This window comes from Zeus faber (genome assembly GCF_960531495.2).
Source record: "Zeus faber genome assembly, chromosome: 1".
NCBI classification, from domain to species: domain Eukaryota; kingdom Metazoa; phylum Chordata; class Actinopteri; order Zeiformes; family Zeidae; genus Zeus; species Zeus faber.
In genome coordinates this window covers 37,950,943-37,971,733 of record NC_137193.1, presented here as the reverse complement: position 1 = coordinate 37,971,733, position 20,791 = coordinate 37,950,943, and the positions used below count along the sequence as shown (strand labels likewise).

The 20,791-nt window shown below is 41.5% G+C and overlaps 1 protein-coding gene across 2 annotated transcripts; it reads left to right on the top strand.

Moving 5' to 3' along the window:
- Positions 1 to 680: 680 nt before the first annotated feature.
- ttc39c (tetratricopeptide repeat domain 39C) lies at positions 681 to 17,870 on the top strand (the record flags this gene model as incomplete). 2 transcript variants are annotated; one of them, XM_080017666.1, is made up of 13 exons in its annotated part: positions 681 to 728; positions 6,438 to 6,566; positions 7,034 to 7,145; positions 8,832 to 9,177; positions 9,391 to 9,559; positions 9,866 to 9,959; positions 10,303 to 10,410; positions 10,526 to 10,635; positions 12,067 to 12,190; positions 12,285 to 12,382; positions 16,656 to 16,760; positions 16,846 to 16,884; positions 17,781 to 17,870. In XM_080017666.1, the coding sequence occupies 13 exons, from the start codon at positions 696 to 698 to the stop codon at positions 17,868 to 17,870; spliced, it is 1,557 nt and encodes a 518-aa protein (XP_079873792.1). The 2 variants fall into 2 exon arrangements, with proteins under 2 accessions (XP_079873792.1, XP_079873791.1); XM_080017665.1 differs by having other exon boundaries at positions 696 to 728; positions 7,031 to 7,145.
- Positions 17,871 to 20,791: the final 2,921 nt, after the last annotated feature.

Sequence of the window (20,791 nt, the reverse complement as noted above, 5' to 3'; positions counted from 1 at the left end):
ACAGTATTAAAGTGTATATAATGTATTTAGTATATATAGTGTATATAGTATATATAGTGTATATAGTATATATCCATATATATATAGTATATATATATATATATATATATAGGTGATGCGCAATGAGATGCTTGACGCCGAGATTCAAGATTCAAGATTCAAGATTTTTATTTGTCACATACATATACATACTTCCATACATATATGCAGTGAAATGTAATAATTTCTGGCGAACATTGTGATAAAGCGGCGCCACTATCGCCACTATCGCCACTATCGCCACTATCGCCAGACGTTGCAGTATTGTAGTACACAGCACACAATACCGACTGGTCAGAGAGCTGGTCGTAAGTCTGAATGGTCGTTAAACAGGTAGGTCGTTCAGTGAGGAGTACTTGAACATGGCACACCTCCTTTGGTCGTTAGGACCCGTCTAGAAATTCAGCAGGACTGTCAATACACTCTGAGGAATAAAACGCAGACACATGAAGCACAGATAACAATAAAAAAAAGTGCAATTTTAAAACAGGGGCACATTCACTGAAAGGCAGCAGCAGATACAGTATAAGCAAATATAATTGTGTTGGGGCATGAAGCTTGAGAGGCAAAATGAAACCTTTTCATTCTCATGTAATCACAGCATTTAGTCTCCAACCTGCCTCCTCTTCTCCACCTGCAGGACCCACAGCCCGCTGATGAGCTTCGGGGCCAGTTTCGTCAGTTTCCTGGTGAGTTTTAAAACTTCTCCTGCGACAGGGCCTTAAAATCTTAGTTTAACTAGTCAGTAGCCGGCACAAACTCCAGAGTGTTCTGATCTGGTCTTGTGAGTCTGGCTGTGTGGATTTCACATGTTCTGCGTTTGTGAGGGTTTCCTCCAACCCCTAAAGACATCCACAGCAGGAATTGAATCCAAATTATTATTTTTTCTTATTTAATAGAATTTAAAAAATACGAATTGATTGATAATAGGCAGCCTCAGAATTGCATCAACGGTACATTTCCAACAGATATTTTACAATTATAGGTAATTTAAATAATACAATATATAGCTTAATATTTACTATATTAGTATATTGGCTCAAACCTCTCTATATAGTGATAATTATCCTAATTATCCTGCGTTGTGTTACGTGACAGTACAGAACCAATCCACACAGTCACAGAATCCTTTTGCAGGTATTCGATAAAAATCTCCAGGTTGCTTCACTGTAATAACTTAAAATACATAGAAGTTAGCATGTAGAAATAAAGATATTTACGGAAATATTGAAGAAAGAAACATGGGACCATGGTGCCCTCCCTTAAAATAGAGGCATAATCAAATTTGTAAAAGTCACCTTATTTATATATGTTTTACCCTTTATTTGATTTATTTGATGCATCAACATTTTAAATATAATTATCCTTGTATAAAAAAACATTGTGCATGCATTGCATCTGACAGAGCAGTTTGGGGGTCGGGGGGTCAGGGGTCGCAGAGCAGACCCTGTCGTTGCTCGTCATGTCAGGACTCTGGTGGAGCGAGAGGAGAGATGATGTCATCCTCCACATGAGAGGAAGTCATACAAGTATCATGATGGAGGGAGTGGGCGGAAGAGAGAAGAGATTCCATACAATGAAACCCGAGACGCAGAGCTCTGCAGCATTTCCTCCCAAAACGTTTGCAGGTTGATTTTAAAGTGGTAATCCATCACATTGTCTGTGTTGGGTGGATTCCACTAAGTGGACGTTTACAGACAAACCAGGACTTCCATTTGATTTCCATTTTCTCTGTTGTCAAGGTCGACTTGGAGTCCCGCATCCACTGTCCAAAGGTTTAATTGAAACCTTCACTTAGACCTATATTAGCTTGAATCTTCCTTCTGTAAATCAGACATTTGGAACCATGACAAGGGCACATCTGAGATTATTTTAAACCATGACTGAGAAAGGCAATTTCAGTTATTTTGGATTAAAAGTGTGAATGAGTCAGTAGGGTCATAATCTGTGTCCACCAAACCGCCCCTACAAGGCCCAGGAAATCTCCTTCTTGGTTATTTTCTACCTAAAACCAGGTCTTTTTTCCACGTCAGACACAAAGTAGAGCTGCAGACGTCACAGTGTTTGTCCCTTTCTCACTTGTTCTCTCCATCACAGACGAGTCCTTTGTTGTGACTCCGCTTCATTATGCAGCTCAGAGAAAAGCCTCCTCCCGACTGAAAAATAATGCGTTTGACCTTGAGATGAAGATTCACCTTCATATTGTATCAAGGTTCTATTACTACTACATCTAAACCACTACTCCATGTAATATTTCTGTAGATTATTTAAACATGCAGTTGCACAGTGGGTGGAGCAGTGTTTCCTATTGTGGTGTGGGGATGGTGTGGTGAGCAGCCACACCTGACCTGGATCTTGGTGATTGGGGTCAGCGCGGCTGCATTCCTGTTGCTTGTTGGTTGGGCTAACGAACAACAGGTTAAAACCCCATCCCCACACTCACTCGAGCCCTGGGGGAGAGGAGCCCTGTCAGACATGTTCTATCTGCTCCTGGCTAATTCCAGCTGGCCCGCTCTCTACAATAAACTGGTGTTTACAACCACCCGTCATCTGTGTCTCTGTGCCGGAGGGCGCTGGAAACAACACTTGGGTGGCGTGTGGTGGTGAAACTGCCACACCCATGTTTGCGTTGGTTTCCTCCCAACTTTTAAAGACATGCTCTGCATCCAAAATGTTGTTCTCCATAGTCCAAACTAAGGGTGCTCTGAGTTTTTGAGGCAGAAAAGGTAGATAGTCACCTATCACAGGTTTCATTTGAAGCCTTCTATTTATCCTGTAGCATTCTTTATTTATTTATTTACTTATTTAACTGCAGGTGCTCCTCACTTAATGACCGAGTTCCGTACCTAGGACCAGGTCTTAAAGCGACTTGGTCGAGTGTACTGTAGTGAATACTGACAGACTGCGGGAAGGAGGCTGAGACTGAGAATGGTGATGTGTGATGAGACGCTTGACGCTGAGACGCAGTGCGCATGCCGCGGTACTGTACAATACAGATTGGTCAGAGAGCTGGTCGTAAGTCCGAACGGTCGTTAAACAGGTAGCTCGTTAGGTGAGGAGTACCTGTATTCTTAACAGCATTGTATGTTAAATATTAAAATTAAGAGATTAGAAAGTACCATGAATTGACCACTGTTTTTTTTATTGTAAGGCAACATGTGGAACATATTCCACTCTCTCTTCAACATGAGGGGCAAAGCTTTGGATGCTTTGGATGTTTACAGCTGGCATTAACTTGCGTCTTTGGTGATGATCACAAGCGGACGGCTCTCATGTCAGGTGTAAATGCACCCAATGCGTCCTCAACGCGGTTCGACCGATCGCTCAGACCACATTCGAAAGTGGTCCGGGCCGCATTGAAGGACTGGCTTTTCAACTGACGTCCTCTGTTTAAGCAGAAGTACGTGCTCATTCGCATGCCAACGGCGTCATATTAATGTCTGGTCGGGAAACAGAGAAAGTTTCCTCACTACAGAAGATTAGGATTTATTATTAATAAGTAAAGTATTTACACAAAAACATGCAGCTTTTACTCCCATAGCAACGGAAAGCAACTGGGAGACTTGCCGCTTCGCGGTACGCGACATACAGTTGTTTTTTTTTGTTTCGTTTGTTCCATTAGGCAGTGATCGGGACAGTCCCTTAACTCATTTGTGTTCAACAAAAAATTGTCTCGTACAAGCAGGAAACAAATGGAAATAAATACATCCGTCTACACCGCTGTCTAGACAGTACAGTGGATGCTCTCCACTGAGGGAGCGATCCACGGCCTGTACGGCGTACCGCTGAAGAGAAAAAACTCTGCTCCAAATCTCTGAGTTATGTTCACGTTATGTTATGCGTGATTATCAGAATGTTATATGTTTTATAACATTCAATGTTATAATATTGCAACGTGTTTGCGCGACAAGTTTCCTGCCCTCCTAGCCCCCCATCCCACACTTCAGTTCATTCATTAAGATCCCGTGCGTAATTCTGAACAGATTTCTGTCATTCAATTTCTCTGTAATCCGCAAAGTCTGATTGTTAATTCCTTGTGTCAATTATATTTTTATCACCGATCAATCAAAGGTCACGTCCGGTTTTCACTGCCTATGGCACCACACTCGCTTTACGAGTCTTCCTCGAGAGGAAGTAGGCTATTTAGTAAGATCCCGCACTTAATTCTGGAAAGATTTTTGTTATTCAAGCAACTCGGAATTAGTTTACTTATAAACAACCAACCTACTAAGAATGTATTTTTGAATTTCGGTTGTAAACGGGGCTCATGCCAGGCTCGTTAATGCAGTCAATGGTATGGGCCTGTGCCGGGCTCAGACTGAACGTGCACGGACTCGGATCGGGTCGGGCTTGTTTTTTGGGGTCCGATCTAAGCTCTAGTTTGCACGGAAAGGAGGGGCTATTCACAGACAGGTACGCGCGTCTGCGTGCGCGCAAGGAGGGGGCTGTGCACTGCGCGCAGCTCTACTAAGCTCTACTAACTTTAGTTTAAATAGTAAAAAAAAAAGGACTCTTCTGATCAGCCAATCACAACGAATATTGGCCGATCAAAATCAGTGGCCGATCGATCAGAGCACCCTTACTACATACTACATGTTTCTATTTTTGTCCTTTCCTTTATCGTACTTTATCATGTGAGTAAAACTAATAATAACAATGATTTTTTTTATTTTATTTTATTTTTTAAATAAATAAACAAATAAATAAACAAATAAATAAACAAATAAATAATAAATATGCAGCATCCCTGCAGGCTGGACCCCAAAATATGCAGGCAGCAATACAGGGAGTCCAGGGTAGTCGGCTCTTGGTTAAAGTCCAATAGACGAGTGTGCTTTGGCTGTCTGTTTCGGTGTGTGTTGTGACTACAGAAGTGTATTTGTTGCCGCCTGGTTACAGCGAAATTCTATGATCGTGGGGTGTTTGCGGCTGTGGGTGGGTTTCCTATGCCGCAACTAATGGCAGTTATCATTCTGAAGTAGGGCTGCATGATTATGGTTGAAATGATAATCACAATTATTAATCACGATTAGTAACATCAGTAACTTCAGCATATGCTAATAAAAAAGTTATTTTACAGAGGGTGTGTTGCCTTGGCAATTATGATATTGCAATGTAACATTGTCTTTTATTCTACCAAATGTTTTCATGTTCTGATAAAGGCTAGTTCCTTCTATCAAATCATCCAGGTCACTTGCTGTCCATGTCAAACCAGTTTGGGTCTTGCTCTAAGTACTGCTGTCAAACCGATAGGTGCACACTGCTTGTTCCTGGAGCCTCTAAATACCGAAATGTGTGGAGTATCAACAGGTGTATTTAAAGGAATGTCATCTGTATTAAATGTTGTCAGAGATTTTGCAGTAACTGTAGGAGTTTTTTGCAGTCCTTCCTTTAGAGTTTTGTTCAGAGGTTTCAGAAAGCATTTTAGTCTTTTTTTTTCAGAAGAGATTGGCTGACCTCTAAAGCAGAACGTTCTGCCCATCGTTTCTCTGCTGCCTTGGAATTTGGACTTCTATGAGACATCTGGAAGGGAACATAAAAATAATGAAAATATTTCAAAACCATACACAATAAATGCATGTTCCTTGTATTATTTTTTATTGATATTATTGTTATCAGAAATTATAAATCAGGAATATTGTATACATTGATATCTCTGGAATGTCTATAGATTCTGACACTGATGTTATTGGGTTTTTATTGTGTAGAACTTATTCTGGTGCGTGTCACTTGTCCTCGGAAGTGTATATATTTATGACATTTTCAACATACAATAATAAAGCTTAATAGTAATAAAATAATACCTGGCACTTTGTTACTTTGTATCATTAAGCATTTGAATCTTGAATTACTTGAGTTAAAGTCCAATCGCAATTTGATCTTTTGATCACCAATTACCTAGATCCAGGTCCGGTATTGCTGCTCACACTACACCATCCCCACACCACAACTATATTGTATACCACCTTTCATACACAACATGCAACTCAAAGTAATTTACATTAATGGAGGCCATCAAATGGTAAATATGTAATAAAGGCAAACAAGCTAAATGTATTTAATAAAAAAGAGGTGAATATTATAAATTTTTTCTGATTTGCGTAACACCTTTAGTAAACAGGTAAATAAAGGAACAGCTCAACATTCTATAAACACTTTTCCTCTAAAGGAAAAATTCCAAATGTTTTTTCGGGTCGATTATTTAATATAATATTTTATATAATATTTTACTTAATCTGAATTCTGTGTACATCGTTTATGAGCATCTAATTTTATTTTCACTCAAAGAAAGCTTTTATCAACACCCTGCAGGCATTTTCATGTGTGTGTGTGTGTGTGTGTGTGTGTGTGTGTGTGTGTGTGTATGTGTGTGTGTGTGTGTGTGTGTGTGTGTGCAGAACGCCATGATGACCTTTGAGGAGGAGAAGATGCAGATGGCGTGTGATGACCTACGCACCACGGAGCGGCTCTGCGAGAGCGACAGCGCCGGCGTTATCGAGACAATCCGGAACAAGATAAAAAAGAGCGTGAGTGCATAAGAGAGGAGCGAAGGTTGTATTAAGACCTCTCTCAAATGACATTTTATTGTAAAGATGCTCTCAGGAAGGACAATAATAACAGAACATATACTGTATATATTAACTTCAACACTTTCTGATGTGGTTGGTTAGACATTGAGTTCATGTCAAAAATTGATTTATTTGGCTGTATTTCCTACAGATAAAATTCATGTCATGTACAGACCTCCAGCTCCAGAACCTGATGCTGTTGGCACCAGTATGATGAGGAAATCTGATTATTCCTCTTGGAAATATGATCAAAGATGTTTGTTTTCCAGGACTCACAGGAAAATCCATTATCATCTAATTCAAGCCATAGGGGAAAACCTCTAACCTGTGTGTGTGTGTGTGTGTGTGTGTGTGTGTGTGCGTGCGTGCGTGCGTGCGTGCGTGCGTGCGTGCGTGCGTGCGTGCGTGTGTGTGATGTGCAGATGGACTCCCAGAGGTCGGGGGTCGCGGTGGTCGACCGCCTGCAGAGACAGATCATTGTTGCAGACTGCCAGGTATACCTCGCTGTGCTGTCCTTCGTCAAGCAGGAGCTCTCAGGTAATTCCAATTCCACTTATACACTACGGCCTGCACTTTGTAGATAAGTAATAGGATAAGATCAAATTCCTTTGAACTGTTAGTATGTTTTTTTCTAACTATACCATACATCAAATTGTTTTACTCCTAAACTACAGTGTACGTCTAAGTGTTTTACTCCTAAACTACAGTGTACATCAAGGTGTTTTATTCCGAAACTACAGTGAACATCAAAGTGCTTTATTCCTAAACTACACCGTAAATCAAGGTGTTTTACTCCTAAATAACAGTGCATATCAAAGTGTATTATTTATAAAATACAGCATATATCAAAGTGTTTTACTCACAAACAACCGCATACATCAAAATGTTTTATTCAGAAACTACAGTGCACATCAAGGTGTTTTACTCCTAAACTACAGTGTACATCAAGGTGTTTTATTCCTTAACTACAGTGTACATCAAGTTGTTTTATTCCTAAACCACAGCGTACATCAAGGTGTTTTATTCCCAAACTACAGTGTACATCAAGGTGTTTTATTCCTGAACTACAGTGTACATCAAAGTGTTTTATTCCTGAACTACAGTGTACATCAAGGTGTTTTGTTCCTAAACTACAGTGTACATCAAGGTGTTTTATTCCTAAACTACAGTGTACATCAAAGTGTTTTACTCCTAAACTACAGTGTACATCAAAGTGTATTGTTCATAAACTTCAGTGTAAATCAAAGTGTTTTATTCAAAAACTACAGTGTACATCAAGGTATTTTATTCGTAACTACAGCGGACATCAAAGTGTTTTATCCATAAACAACAGCGTACATCAAGGTGTTCTATTCCTAACCTAAAGTGCACATCAAGGTGTTTTATTCCTAATCTACAGCCTACATAGAGATGTTTTACTCCTAAACTACAGTGTACATCAAAATGTTTTATTCAGAAACTACAGTGCACATCAAAGTGTTTTACGCCGAAACTACAATGTACATCAAGTTGTTTTATTCCTAAACTACAGCCGACATCAAAGTGTTTTATTCTTAAACTACAGTGTACATCAAATTGTTTTATTCAAAAATGACAGCGTGCATCAATGTATTTTATTCATAAACTACAGCGTACATCAAAGTGTTTTAGTCTGAAACTACAGCGTACATCAAAGTGTTTTATTCATATACTGCAGCCTTCCTCAAAGTGTTTTATTCGTAAACTGCAGCGTACATCAAGGTGTTTTATTCAAAAACTACAGTGTACATCAAAGTGATTAAGTAAAAAACTACAGTGTACATCAAAGGGATTTATTCAAAATCTATAGCGGACATCACAGTATTTTATTCGTAACTACAGCGGACATCAAAGTGTTTTACTCCTAAACTACAGAGTACATTAAAGTGTTTTAGTCTGAAACTACAGTGTACATCAAATTGTTTTATTCATAAACTACAGTGTACATCAAAGCATTTTATTCATAAACTACAGCGTACATCAAAGGGGTTCAATCCTAAACTACAGCGTACATCAAAGTGTTTAATTCATAAACTACTGTGTACATCAAAGTGTTTTATTCATAAACTACAGCGTAGATCTAAGCATTTTACTCTGAAACTACAGTGTACATCAAAGTTTTTTATTCATAAACTGCAGCGTACATCAAGGTGTTTTATTCCTTAACTACAGTGTATATCAATGTGTTTTATTCCTTAACTACAGCGTACATCAAAGGAGGCTGGATCCTTCGTAAGGCCTGGAAGATGTACAACAAGTGTCACAGTGACATCAGTCAGCTGCAGGTGGCGTGTCAGCGCCGTGCTTCCCTCCCAGACAACGCCAACCACAACGCCCCTGCGGTCGATTTGGGCGTCACAGCGGAGGCGTTGGACAGGCTCAAGGGCTCGGTCAGCTTCGGCTACGGCCTCTTCCACCTGTGCATCTCCATGGTGCCACCGCACCTCCTCAAGATCATCAACCTGCTGGGTTTCCCTGGCGACCGCATCCAGGGCCTGGAGTCCCTGATGTACGCCAGCGAGAGCAAGGACATGAAGGCACCGCTGGCTACGTGAGTCTGAGGGGGAGGAGTGTGTGAGAGAGAAAACTGGGAGCGAGATAGAGAGAGTGAGAGAGAGAGTTCTGTTCAATCAAATCAACCTTCCTCAAACTAGTTAATCTAGACTTAATTTAGAAGAGTGTTTTATAAACAAAGAGTTTGCATATAAAATGTCATTTTAGATCACATAAACCTTTGAATGACCGTGTTTGTGTCGCTTCTCAGGCTCGCCCTCTTGTGGTACCACACTGTAGTGCTACCTTTCTTCGCTCTCGATGGGTCGGACACGCACGCAGGTCTGATGGAGGCCAAGACCATCCTGCAGAGGAAGTCTGTGGTTTACCCAAACTCCTCACTCTTCATGTTCTTCAGAGGACGCGTTCAGCGGCTCGAGGTACGACATTTTGAGTCTTTTGAAACACAACCGTAAGCTTTATTTTTCATTGTATTTCATTATATCATATATTATTTAAGTTTTTCCCCTGGCTCACTGCATTACTATTTCCAAGTTACGTTCCAAGTTTAATGTTTTTCTTCCTGATGCACAGACAGAAACGGGTTCTACAGTCCGTTAATTCACTAATATGTGATTTTCTTCTCCGGCGGTACATTGTGCACAAAACGAATTATCTTTACCTGTTTTTTTCTGTGTGTTTACCTTTTTCGTCTGTCCGTCTGTCTGCTCTCTCCTTGACCCCAGTGCCACATCAACAGCGCTCTGGCCTCCTTCCATGACGCTTTAGAACTCGCCTCAGACCAAAGAGAGATCCAGCACGTGTGTCTCTACGAGATTGGTACGTTGTCCGCATAATATCCACAAAGGTCATGTTTGAGTTGTACCAAAATCTAAAAAAAGAAAAGGAAAAGGGAACATTAATGAATCAGCCAAACAAACAGTGGATTAGATGGAGCAACGGTCCTTAGCAAACTGTAGAGCAGGTTATGCTTCCCCCTAGTAGATTCCGTTCTGTGCTGTTGTACATTAACACTTCCCTGCAACTATGGATAAAACATTCATGAAGCATTGGACATTTAATAAGGAAATAAAGTAACAACAATTTAGCGAAATTGCAAAATGGTTGAATTTGAGTCACAATTTCCTGGTGGGACTGGAACATGTACCTGTGTGCGTTGCAGGGTGGTGCAGTATGATTGAGGTGAATTTCGAGGACGCCTTCAGGTCGTTTGAGAGGCTGAAGAACGAGTCTCGCTGGTCCCAGTGCTACTATGCCTACCTGACCGGAGGTGGGTGGAGGCTTTGCCACGGGTTTAGAGCAGGTTCCACTCTGAGTCAGGTCATGTCTACTTGGAGATGTTTTAGTCGAGTTCCATTTGATGGTTTTTTGTGTTTTTTTCCCAGTGTGCCAGGGGGCGTCGGGTGATCTGGACGGAGCCACCGGCGTTTTCAAAGATGTCCAGAAACTCTTCAAGCGAAAGAACAACCAGATCGAGCAGTTTGCCTTAAAAAGGGTGGGTCACGTCCAGATTTTTTATTCTTATCAAATAATTTTTAGTAGGATATAAAAGCATATATCAGTGATTCTCAAACTTTTGGATTTCAAGGGCCCTCAGTTCCGCATTAGGGCACCTACCCCATTTGATCAGATTTAGTCTCTGGGATCCAATCTCACTAGATTTATATATTTATTTTTTAACCTGTGCTGTCAGCATGCTGGGCATACAACACAGAGTATTTTTATGCCATTGCATCTAGGACAGAGTTAGTCTGCAAGTGGAGTTCAAGTTGACAACCTGCAATGCCACTCTTTATTCATTCTTTAATCATCAAGAACTGTTGCAATAACTCTGTCCTGTCGGCGACCTGTATGATGACAAGAGCTCAGCGTGTTGTTACACAGAACCGCCATCAATCCCCCTCTATTAAGAACTATCTTAGAACTATCTTACCATCTTACCACTCAAAGAGCAGAAACATAGAAACCTGTGTGTGTGTGTGTGTCTGTGTGTGTGTGTGTGTGGGTGTGTGGGTGTGGGTGTGGGTGTGGGTGTGGGTATGTGGGTGTGTGGGTGTGTGTGTGTGTGTGTGTGTGTGTGTGTGTGTGATGTTTGTGTGTGTGAATTGTCCACCGGTGAGTGTACGGGACTTGCCCCTATTGGTTCTGGTTCTGTTCTATAAGGTTGATATTATATCGTAGTACCTCCAAGGAGTGGAATAAGCCCCAAGCCACCCTTAAGGCCCGCAGCTGTACAGACACCCCACGGCCGCGGGAAAGCAGGGAGCGCACAGCCCTGCAGCCACAGAACACCCCCCAGCCCCCAGAGAAGGAAGGTGCAAGGGCCCACCTGGCTGCCCCCCGGCCAACCACACTCCACACCAAACCGGCACCCCTCCAGCCCGGAAAACCCCAGTGCCGAATGTGTACTTGGCATTTTCATTTACAATTGCGGGGTGTGGGTGTGCGAGTCCTTCAAGCAAGTCGAGCCCGAATCACTTGCTCCCCTCCTGCCCCACAGACCCTGGTCTGGTGGAGTATTGTTTGGAGTAAGATTTGTGTGCGAGTGTATGTGTTCTTAGTTAATATGAGTGGTATTCAAATTTCAGGACGGATGAGACGCATGCGGGACACTAAGAATGACGTTGGGGCAATCTCATTTGATTTTTATGTGATTATGATTTTGTGTCCATCCTCAAGTCAGGGAGATAACATTGAAACTAGGATCCAAAAAATTCTTTATTGGACATTCTCTAATGGTGCTAATAGAAGACTCTTGGAAAGGAGATAATAGTGAAATCGAACTTTTAATCGTTTTGTATACATTTCACATTGAGAACCACTCGTATATACTGTATAGATATCTATGCATTGTATGATAATATTTAGATAAGTATAGCATTTATTTATAGATTATGAGTAGGTTAAAGGTTCTCCCCTCTCCCAGGCGGAGCGGCTGAGGAAGATCTCCCCCACCAGAGAGCTGTGCATCCTGGGAGTCATTGAGGTTCTTTACCTCTGGAAAGCTCTGCCAAACTGCTCCTCCTCTAAACTGCACATGATGAACCAGGGTATAAAAATAATATTATTATTAATATTAATATTACAGATACTTGACCAATGTACTTCAGTCCAGTAATTTGTTGTGTATCGTATTGTGTCCAGTGCTGCACGGTATGGACGACGCGACATGCCGAGGCCTCAAACACCTTCTGCTAGGTGCCATCCACAAGTGTCATGGAAACACCAAGGACGCTGTTCAGGTACGTCCTTCATCCCAGACTGCCAAGGGCAGTGGCAGGATGTGATGCTTTATCTGACTTCATTTAGATTCATTTATTATTTTTACATCAATTTAGTTTAATTTTAAATAATTTTAAATAATTTACGATCACTGAGGAATTGCTGAATCCACCATGACGCCACATCGAACATCTAATCCCTGAAGTGGAAAATAATAGAATCACTGCAAAAATAAGAAGAAGAGAGGGACATGGGAGTCTACTCTACCTCGATCATACCTATCTCTACTCTACCTCTACTTTACCTCTACCTCTACCTCTAGGCTAGCCTACCTCTATATGTTTTCCACTCTACTTCTACTCTACTCTACCACAACTCTACTGCTACTCTACTTCTACCTCCCTTAATTCTACCTCTATCTCCCTCCACTCTAATCTTCCTCCACACCTCCACACATACTCTACCTCCCTCTACTCTATCTCTACTCTACCTCCCCTGCTCTATCTCTAGTCTACTCAGTGGTGATTCTATAAAATGATATATGGGGTGGCAAAAGTGTGGCAAGCTGAAATTTAAGGGTGGCATGACAGATGCTTTGTCTGGGAATGCAAACTGGTTAGGCTCGAAAAAGGTTGAGAAAATTGTGTGAGCAGGGGAAACACAGGCCTGTCTGGGAGGCTTGACCCAGGCATGAACCACAGAAGGAATTAAAAAAAATAAAAGCCATTAAATGCTCATTTATGATGACTTTTAGGATTAGAGTATAGGATAAAGGCAATTAAGCTGCAAAACCTATGATAACTTTGCAGAGCGGCTATTACTCTGGGGTAATTCACAGGCTAAACCAATGCCAAAGACTGAACAAATCCATGCACTGCAGATGGGAGGGGGGGGGGGGTACCGGTAGAGCAGACTATGTCCAAAGTGTGACCTTTAACGTGGGTGGGGCCTTGGACATGCTGATGTTAAAACAGTCCAACAGTGACCGGAATTCAGCAGCAAAACTGCAACTGGAGGAGTCTACGTGGATATTGAAGTCTCCCAGCAGGAGGGTTGTTGGAGACTTGAAGCAGACAGAGGACAAGAGCTCGGCAGGCTCAGACATGAAGGTGGTGGAGGCCTTGGGGTATATGAGGACAATCCGGAGTTGAGAAGAGCCAGAGAGTGAAAATCTAATACACTCAAAAGATGTTAGATTCAGTGTGGGGATTTCCTTGATTTTCCTTGATGTCAGCTCGGTGGATGACAGCCAGCTCACCGCCACGGCCTATCGAGCGGGGTTTATAAAGATACACATGTCCTGCGGGAGTGGCTTGGTTGAGTGTTACAAAGTCCTGCTGATTTTGCCAGTTCTCTGTCAGTGATAATGTCATGGATAACTAGTGCTTTATTATTTAAGGAGCGGGGGTTGAGCAGCATGAAGGAAGCAGAAGAGGAGGCAGGCAGGATGGGAAGAGTGACACCGTCAGCACGGAGCAAGGGCTTCAGACAGCTGGTGCACACGTGATGTTTGTAATAATAAACTTGTGTCGGGATGCTCTGTGCACATAACAGGGGCGTTGTAAGAGTCCAAGTGATTTAATAATGTCTAGACAGATGGGCGCAGCTTAACATGACAACGTCCGAAGACCGAGAGAGGAGTATTTGAGTACCATCTCGACAGCAGCAGATAGCCAGCAAGCTACGAGCCGAGAACGAGAAGCCAAGCCTCGGACAGCCGCAGCCTGAAGTGTAATGACAGGAGTAGGAGAGAAGTCACGGACAGTCCAGGTAGCGTGCTAAAAAATCAATCCAGTGGGGGATAATCCAAGTATCGAGGGAGGAGATGAAGACCCAGGAGATGAAGGAATCCTGCTAGCTAGCAGGGATAGTTTGATAGCTGGGCTGCGGATGCTAACAGCTGATCGGCAGCTAACGTTACCCCCTGACAGCTGATCGGCAGAGAGGGTAAGTACCAAACATAAAAACAGAAATCCACGATCTTCAAGCTGATGTAAGAGGATGTAGTAGTGAACTTGAGTAAGCAAAGAAAGAACTTTAGGAAAGCAGCAAAAAGACAAATTAAGCTTAAATGAACCGACCGAGAAGCGGGGACGGTAAACGCCAGCATCCTCTCAGACCGGAAGTCTCCCGAGTCCTTGGGAAGGATGTTCAGCAGGTTAGGCTGATGAAGGAGAATGATGGGAATGTGCTGACTAGTGTGTTGAGAAGGTGGCAGTAGTACTTTGAGGAGTTGATGAATGAATAAAATGAGAGGGAGAGAAGAGTGGATGATGTGGGAATAGTTGATCAAGAGGTGCAGCAAATTAGCAAGGATGAGGTGAGATCAGCATTAGGAAGAAGAATCTTAAATCATCACACGACACGCCACACATGCACACGCTTTGGATGGTGGCCGGTGAAATGTGGCCTCTGCATTTGACCCATCCTGGCTTGTCCTTCCTCCGGGGCGGCAGCCAGCATTCGATGACGCGCCCAGGGACCTGGTTTCATACAGTATGTCCAACCCTGGTCAGACGATGATGTATGCATGTTTTTGGTGGGGGTCTTCACTGATGTTAGATGGACGAAACCCCATGTGAGCATGGGGAGAGCATGCAAACTCTAGGCTCCTAATTGGGAGATAACCCGCCAGAGCACAGTGCCAACAGCGCCCCAGGCGTGAATTGCGACTGCCATCTCGCTTTGGTGAGATGGCAGTGGCCTTCCTGAAGAGACTGAAACCACTAACACCATCCTGAAAAGGGAGAGGATGCCGGAGGAGTGGAGAAGAAGTGTACTGGACATACAGAGCTGTAGTAACTACAGGGGAATAAAGTTGATCAGCCATAGAATGAAGCTATCGGAAAGGGTAGTGGAGTATATATATATATATATATATATATATATATATATATATATATATATATATCAAAGATTGAAACGGGTGATTTTTTTCTTTGGTGTACTGTGGCTACTGCTAGGGCTATTTGGGTCCATAATGAAAAAAAATGTTTGAATTCTTTTGAACACCTATTATATTTTACTAAGATACATTTCACCAATAACACAAAACACTATTGAATAAAATGAGACCAAGAATAATGATGAAAAAGTTAAATAATTATTAACATTAAATATAAAACTTGGAATTTGTCAGATGACCAACCCCCAAACATCAACATACTGGGTTATAATTAGTGCATTGTTCTCTACAACCCTGTTACAACCTCTACAACCTGTGGGTTTGATATTATTTGATATTGTTTGATATTATCATCCATTTTTTCTGAGAGGAGTGGACTGTAAGGAACCAGATATTATGTGGATTAAAGGTACAATAGATAACTTTTTTGCTTTACCTTATCATTATGAAGTTAATGTAGATTGTACAGTGTAATGGCTATAGAATAATGACGCCATCTGCGTTTAGATTTGTTCCCTGTAAGCCCCACTTTCACTATCCAATTCTCCATGCCACCGGGTGCGAAACGGCAGCGCATCACAGGAAGTGTGTCCGCAGCTCCGCAGCTTGTTTTTGTCACAGTACCAGGTCAAAGGCGGCAAGGCGCAGGAGGAGAGGGTGTCTGTGCGCTCATATCGCGGCAACAAGCCGAAGCAGTTGATGCTGCGTCTTAGTAAATATGTCTATGATTGCGCAACCAAAAGAAATACAATTTAACTAAAATTGTGACAATTCCAATTGACCTCTTCAGTGAACATGCTTCTTAATTCTCTCTTATTTCCAAAGTGGTGTTGATCATTTCCAAAGAGCACTCTGAAGAAAACGTAAAGGGTTTCAGTTGTCTCTGAGACAGCGGCGCAAACAATACTGCCACTTGGAAACGCTGCGGGGTGAAAGTTGAAAAGTTGTGTGTTGTCTAATTTTTTACAATTAAAGTAGGGGAAAATTATAACATTCAATAATAAAAGAAAGAATATACAGTAAATCAGTTTGTCTAGATCACTAGGGTGGCAAGACGTTATTTTATGGTGGCAGCTACCACCCTATGCCACCCTGGTGGCTGCGCCACTGAGTCTACTCTATCTCTACTCTACCTCTGCTCTACATCTACTCTACCCTACCTCCCTCTACTCTACCTCCATCTACTCTCGTCTACCACTACTTGTACTCAACCTCCATTTACACTACCTCTACCCTACCTCTTCTCTATCTCCACCTCCCTCTACTCTCCATCTACTCTACCTCTAGTCCCTAGGGAAATGATGAGGGAATGAACCATTTTATTCAGTATCTTCACTAAATTATATGACATGATGCTTTAATCTTGTTCCATTGCATCCCTCCTGCAGTTATTCCAGATGGCAGCGAGGGATGAGTACGGCCGCCAGATCAACTCCTATGTCCAGCCTTACGCCTACTATGAGCTGGGATGCGTTCTGCTCACAACACCAGAGGTGAATGACCGGTTTATAGAATTAACAAAGGTATTTTACTTACTTGCTCTGATTTAACAGAGCTTCTGGTTTTATTGTATTGCAGACGGTGGGAAAAGGACGATCGCTGCTTCTTCAAGCCAAGGTGAGATTCAAACTCGGATCGCCACTTTTACAATAAACACCATCAAACATCAGAATTAGCTTGAAGGATCCATTATCAGTGGTGTTGTTTAAGGGTCCTGGAGAGAAAGTCCAATAGGGAGAACATTGTTATCAGACAAAGTTCCTCTCTAAAATAAAAAAAATCACTGTAAGAAGTCTGGACTGGTGCCTAATTTGCAAAACCCCGCCCCTAGAAACTGCTTGTTGAGCAGGAAGGGAGAGAAAGTATCTGCACAAAAACAGAAAAATAAGCAACCTGAACTTGTATGTCAAAGTAGATTTTGTGAAATAATTAATATAGAAGATAAAATATAAAATACTTTATCCGTGTGTGTATATATATATATATATATATATATATATATATATATACACACACACACACACACACACACACACACACACACACACACACACACACACTTGTGTTACAATGTGAGATTGGGTTTACTTTATATTTATATCCCAAAAATATATATTAATAATGATAATATATTGAAAATAATAATCATAAGCCTCTGTATCAACAATTCACATTCTGAGTAAAGTGGGAAGTTATACATATATCAAATTTTGGAAATACGTTGAAAGTATGCATAGTTATTTATTTATGTAATCATATACTTATGTTATTTATATACGTTTATACTGTATACTGTATATAATGTTTGTATGTAACTGTGTGTAACAGGGTGAGAAACAGAGTTATAAGTGATCAAATAGATGCATATGCATAGTAGGTATGCAGTCCCAATTAATGTTGATTATATTTTTTATTATTTGTTAATATATTATGAATATATTTTTTACATTTGTTTATTAGATTTACTTAATATATATGATTTAACCAATTTTTTAAAATTTTGTTTTTCCCAGGAGGATTTCACTGGCTACGACTTTGAGAACAGGCTTCACGTGCGAATCCACTCGGCTCTAGCAACGCTGAAGGAGGTCGTTCCACAGTAACACAGGGTGAAGGGGTGAAGGACTGAAGGAGGGAGTGAACGAGTGAAGGGGGTAGGGAGTGAACGAGTGAGGGAGTGTAGGAGTAAAGGGGAGAAGCAGTGAGGGAGTGAAGGAGTGAGGGGGTGAGGGAGTGAAGCAGCAAGGGAGTGAGGGAGTGAAGCAGCGAGGGAGTGAGCGAGTGAAGGAGTGAGGGAGTGAAGCAGCGAGGGTGTGAGGGAGTGAAGGAGTGAGGGAGTGAAGCAGCGAGGGTGTGAGGGAGTGAAGGAGTGAGGGAGCGAGGGAGTGAATGAGTGAGGGAGTGAACCAGTGAGGGAGTGAAGCAGCGAGGGAGTGAGGGAGTGAAGGAATGAGGGAGTGAAGGAGGCCATTCCACAGTAACATGGGTATGAAGGGGTGTGGGAGTGAAACAGCGAGGGAGTGAGGCATTGAAGGAGCCAGGGAGTGAAGGAGTGAGGGAGCAACACTTTGTTCCAGCTCATTCACTCGTTCACTAATTCCGCACACTGCACAGTAAAAGAAACGTCCATATCGTTCCCTGCACATTCTATTTGTAGGCTACCTATGTAGGGAACGAGCCTGTGAAAACAGGCCATTTTCGCTTTGCATTCTGGGTTATTTCCTTTATTCAACATTGTTTGCATTGCTGTGTGCACAATTTGAAATTGAGTTTTGTAAACACTACAAACTGGCCGACACCCTCCCCATCTAGTGAACTTTTCAAAATGAACAACTGAGTGATTTGGAACGTAGCCGTTGCCATGACGTTATGAGGTTGTAACGGACAGGGTGCTTTTCCTTCCCACATTTTTCATGTGTCCAGGCCTCAATATCACAGCAAACAGCTGCGTGATCAGGAGGAAGTGATCCTCAGTGACTTGATCAATCGTGATTGGAGGGTTATTGATCGTCCTGGCTTCTCCCTCCCGTTTCCGTCTGGAAGCTTCAGGAAGATTCATTCTAATCAGAAAAGCTCAAAAACGACTAAAAACAACTGCACTGAATAATAAAAAAAAAAAACTGATTCCATCACTGGATCAACTTTTAAAAATGCTTAAAGTTGGGAAACCTATATATTTTATTTAGGTTTTCTCAATTTAAATGTGAATCTTACTTTCTCACTTTCAAGTTGAGAGCGCCTAAGAAATATAGATTTGACTTTTTCTTTTTTTTTTTTTAAGGTTTACCCAATGACTCATTTATTTTAACGTGAAATGTGAATTTCCTAAAGAAAAAAAAAATCTAAAAGTTTCACTGTACAACACGCACGCAATCCTCTGTCATGGTTTGCACACCGTTTTGAGGAGCCTTTTCAGACAGATACTAAATTATTGATTTTCTATGTATTATTGATTATTCACTCACTTACCCCTCCCCCGTGCACGCTCACACATGCTGTGAAAAGCTGATATTTCACTGATACCGAAGAGACAAAATAGAGGGAAAACATGGAATCAAATTTTAATGCATTTTATTCTATTTTGCCAACGAAAATCAGTATGAAGAGACATTGACTTAATACTGATTGTTACCTTTGTATTTCAGCTCCATAAAGCTGGATGTCACATGTTGAAAATTCACCCTGTATTTCTCTGGAAGTGCTGAATTTGAATAATGCCTTGGTGGAAAAAAAAAAAAAGATACATTTGTAGAAATTCAAAAGGGATTTTCCACAAAGTGCACTTTGAATAAATCAAAACTCAAGACTTCCTGTGATTTGGAGTTCAGTGAAAGTGGATGATTAGTTTTAAGGTCACTTTAAAGTACACGGTACAGTTTAACATAAACTATTCTTAGATGAGTGGAACGGCTCATTTAACATCAAATCATAAACAATCAAATCATAAAAAAATGAGAAAATAAAAGATACATTTTCTTCTTCTGTTCATTTTTTGGTTCCACTCGATGTTCTTCCAGTTTCCCTCCCATGCATCGTGCTCACTAAATTCAAAGTATTTGCTCTTTGTATCTACAGTTTGGTTCACAACGTGGATTCATCCTGAGACGAGATTAACATGTGAATTAAATCAGTTTTTGTGGAAATCCTAACACGACAGACATCAACCCATCCCTTCTACTTCCCGTTTCCACTCATCCTCATCCTGCATCGTCATCCAACACGTCACGTTCTAATTTAAGATTTACACCGAATCCAGCACACGACCGGAATGCCAGTATGCCTACAAATATTCCAGCTCGCGCGACAAGTTTCGGTTTAAAGTGAGCTTTATAATCAGACCACTCTTCTTCTTTGGACCCAAATTTCATCATCAGCATCTCCCTGGGATTTTACTTAAATGGCGGGCACTGATCCGTGCACTACGCCCGGTCATGCAGGGTTATTGATGATCCGCCCCTTTCGATCGATTGCTAATCCATACACATAAAAACACACATCAAAGGGTGCCGCCAAATATCAGGGTTTTAAATTCCAAAAGCCAGGAACCTTATTTTGAGTGTTTCTCGTAGAACCAAAGTCGAGTTATTCAATCAATCAGTGCAGTCACCATGGCAACGCACATCACCATCCACACTGTTTCTAACTGCCCCCCCCCCCCCCGCAACTTAAATTAGCCAAAATACAGTATGTGTGTGTTCTGCTGACCCCACATTTACCCCGTGTGATATTGAGTTTTATGCAGGGTGTTAAGAGTATTAATCATGCCCTGTCGTGTGGACACCCTAAGCAATAAACATCCAACATAAGACAGTTAGAAAATAACTGTAATAAATATGCTGTTACCACCCGGGTTTGTCATCGCTGTGTATGAATACGTTTGTTTGACCCCACTTGACACTGACGGAGGTATAGATGTCGAGGTGAGAAAACAAACGATGCGTTGTGGAAATATTTTGTGGTGAAGTGTTGATGGGTCCTCCATTGACTGGAGGGATGAATAAAAATGAAAAAAATAAAACCAAAA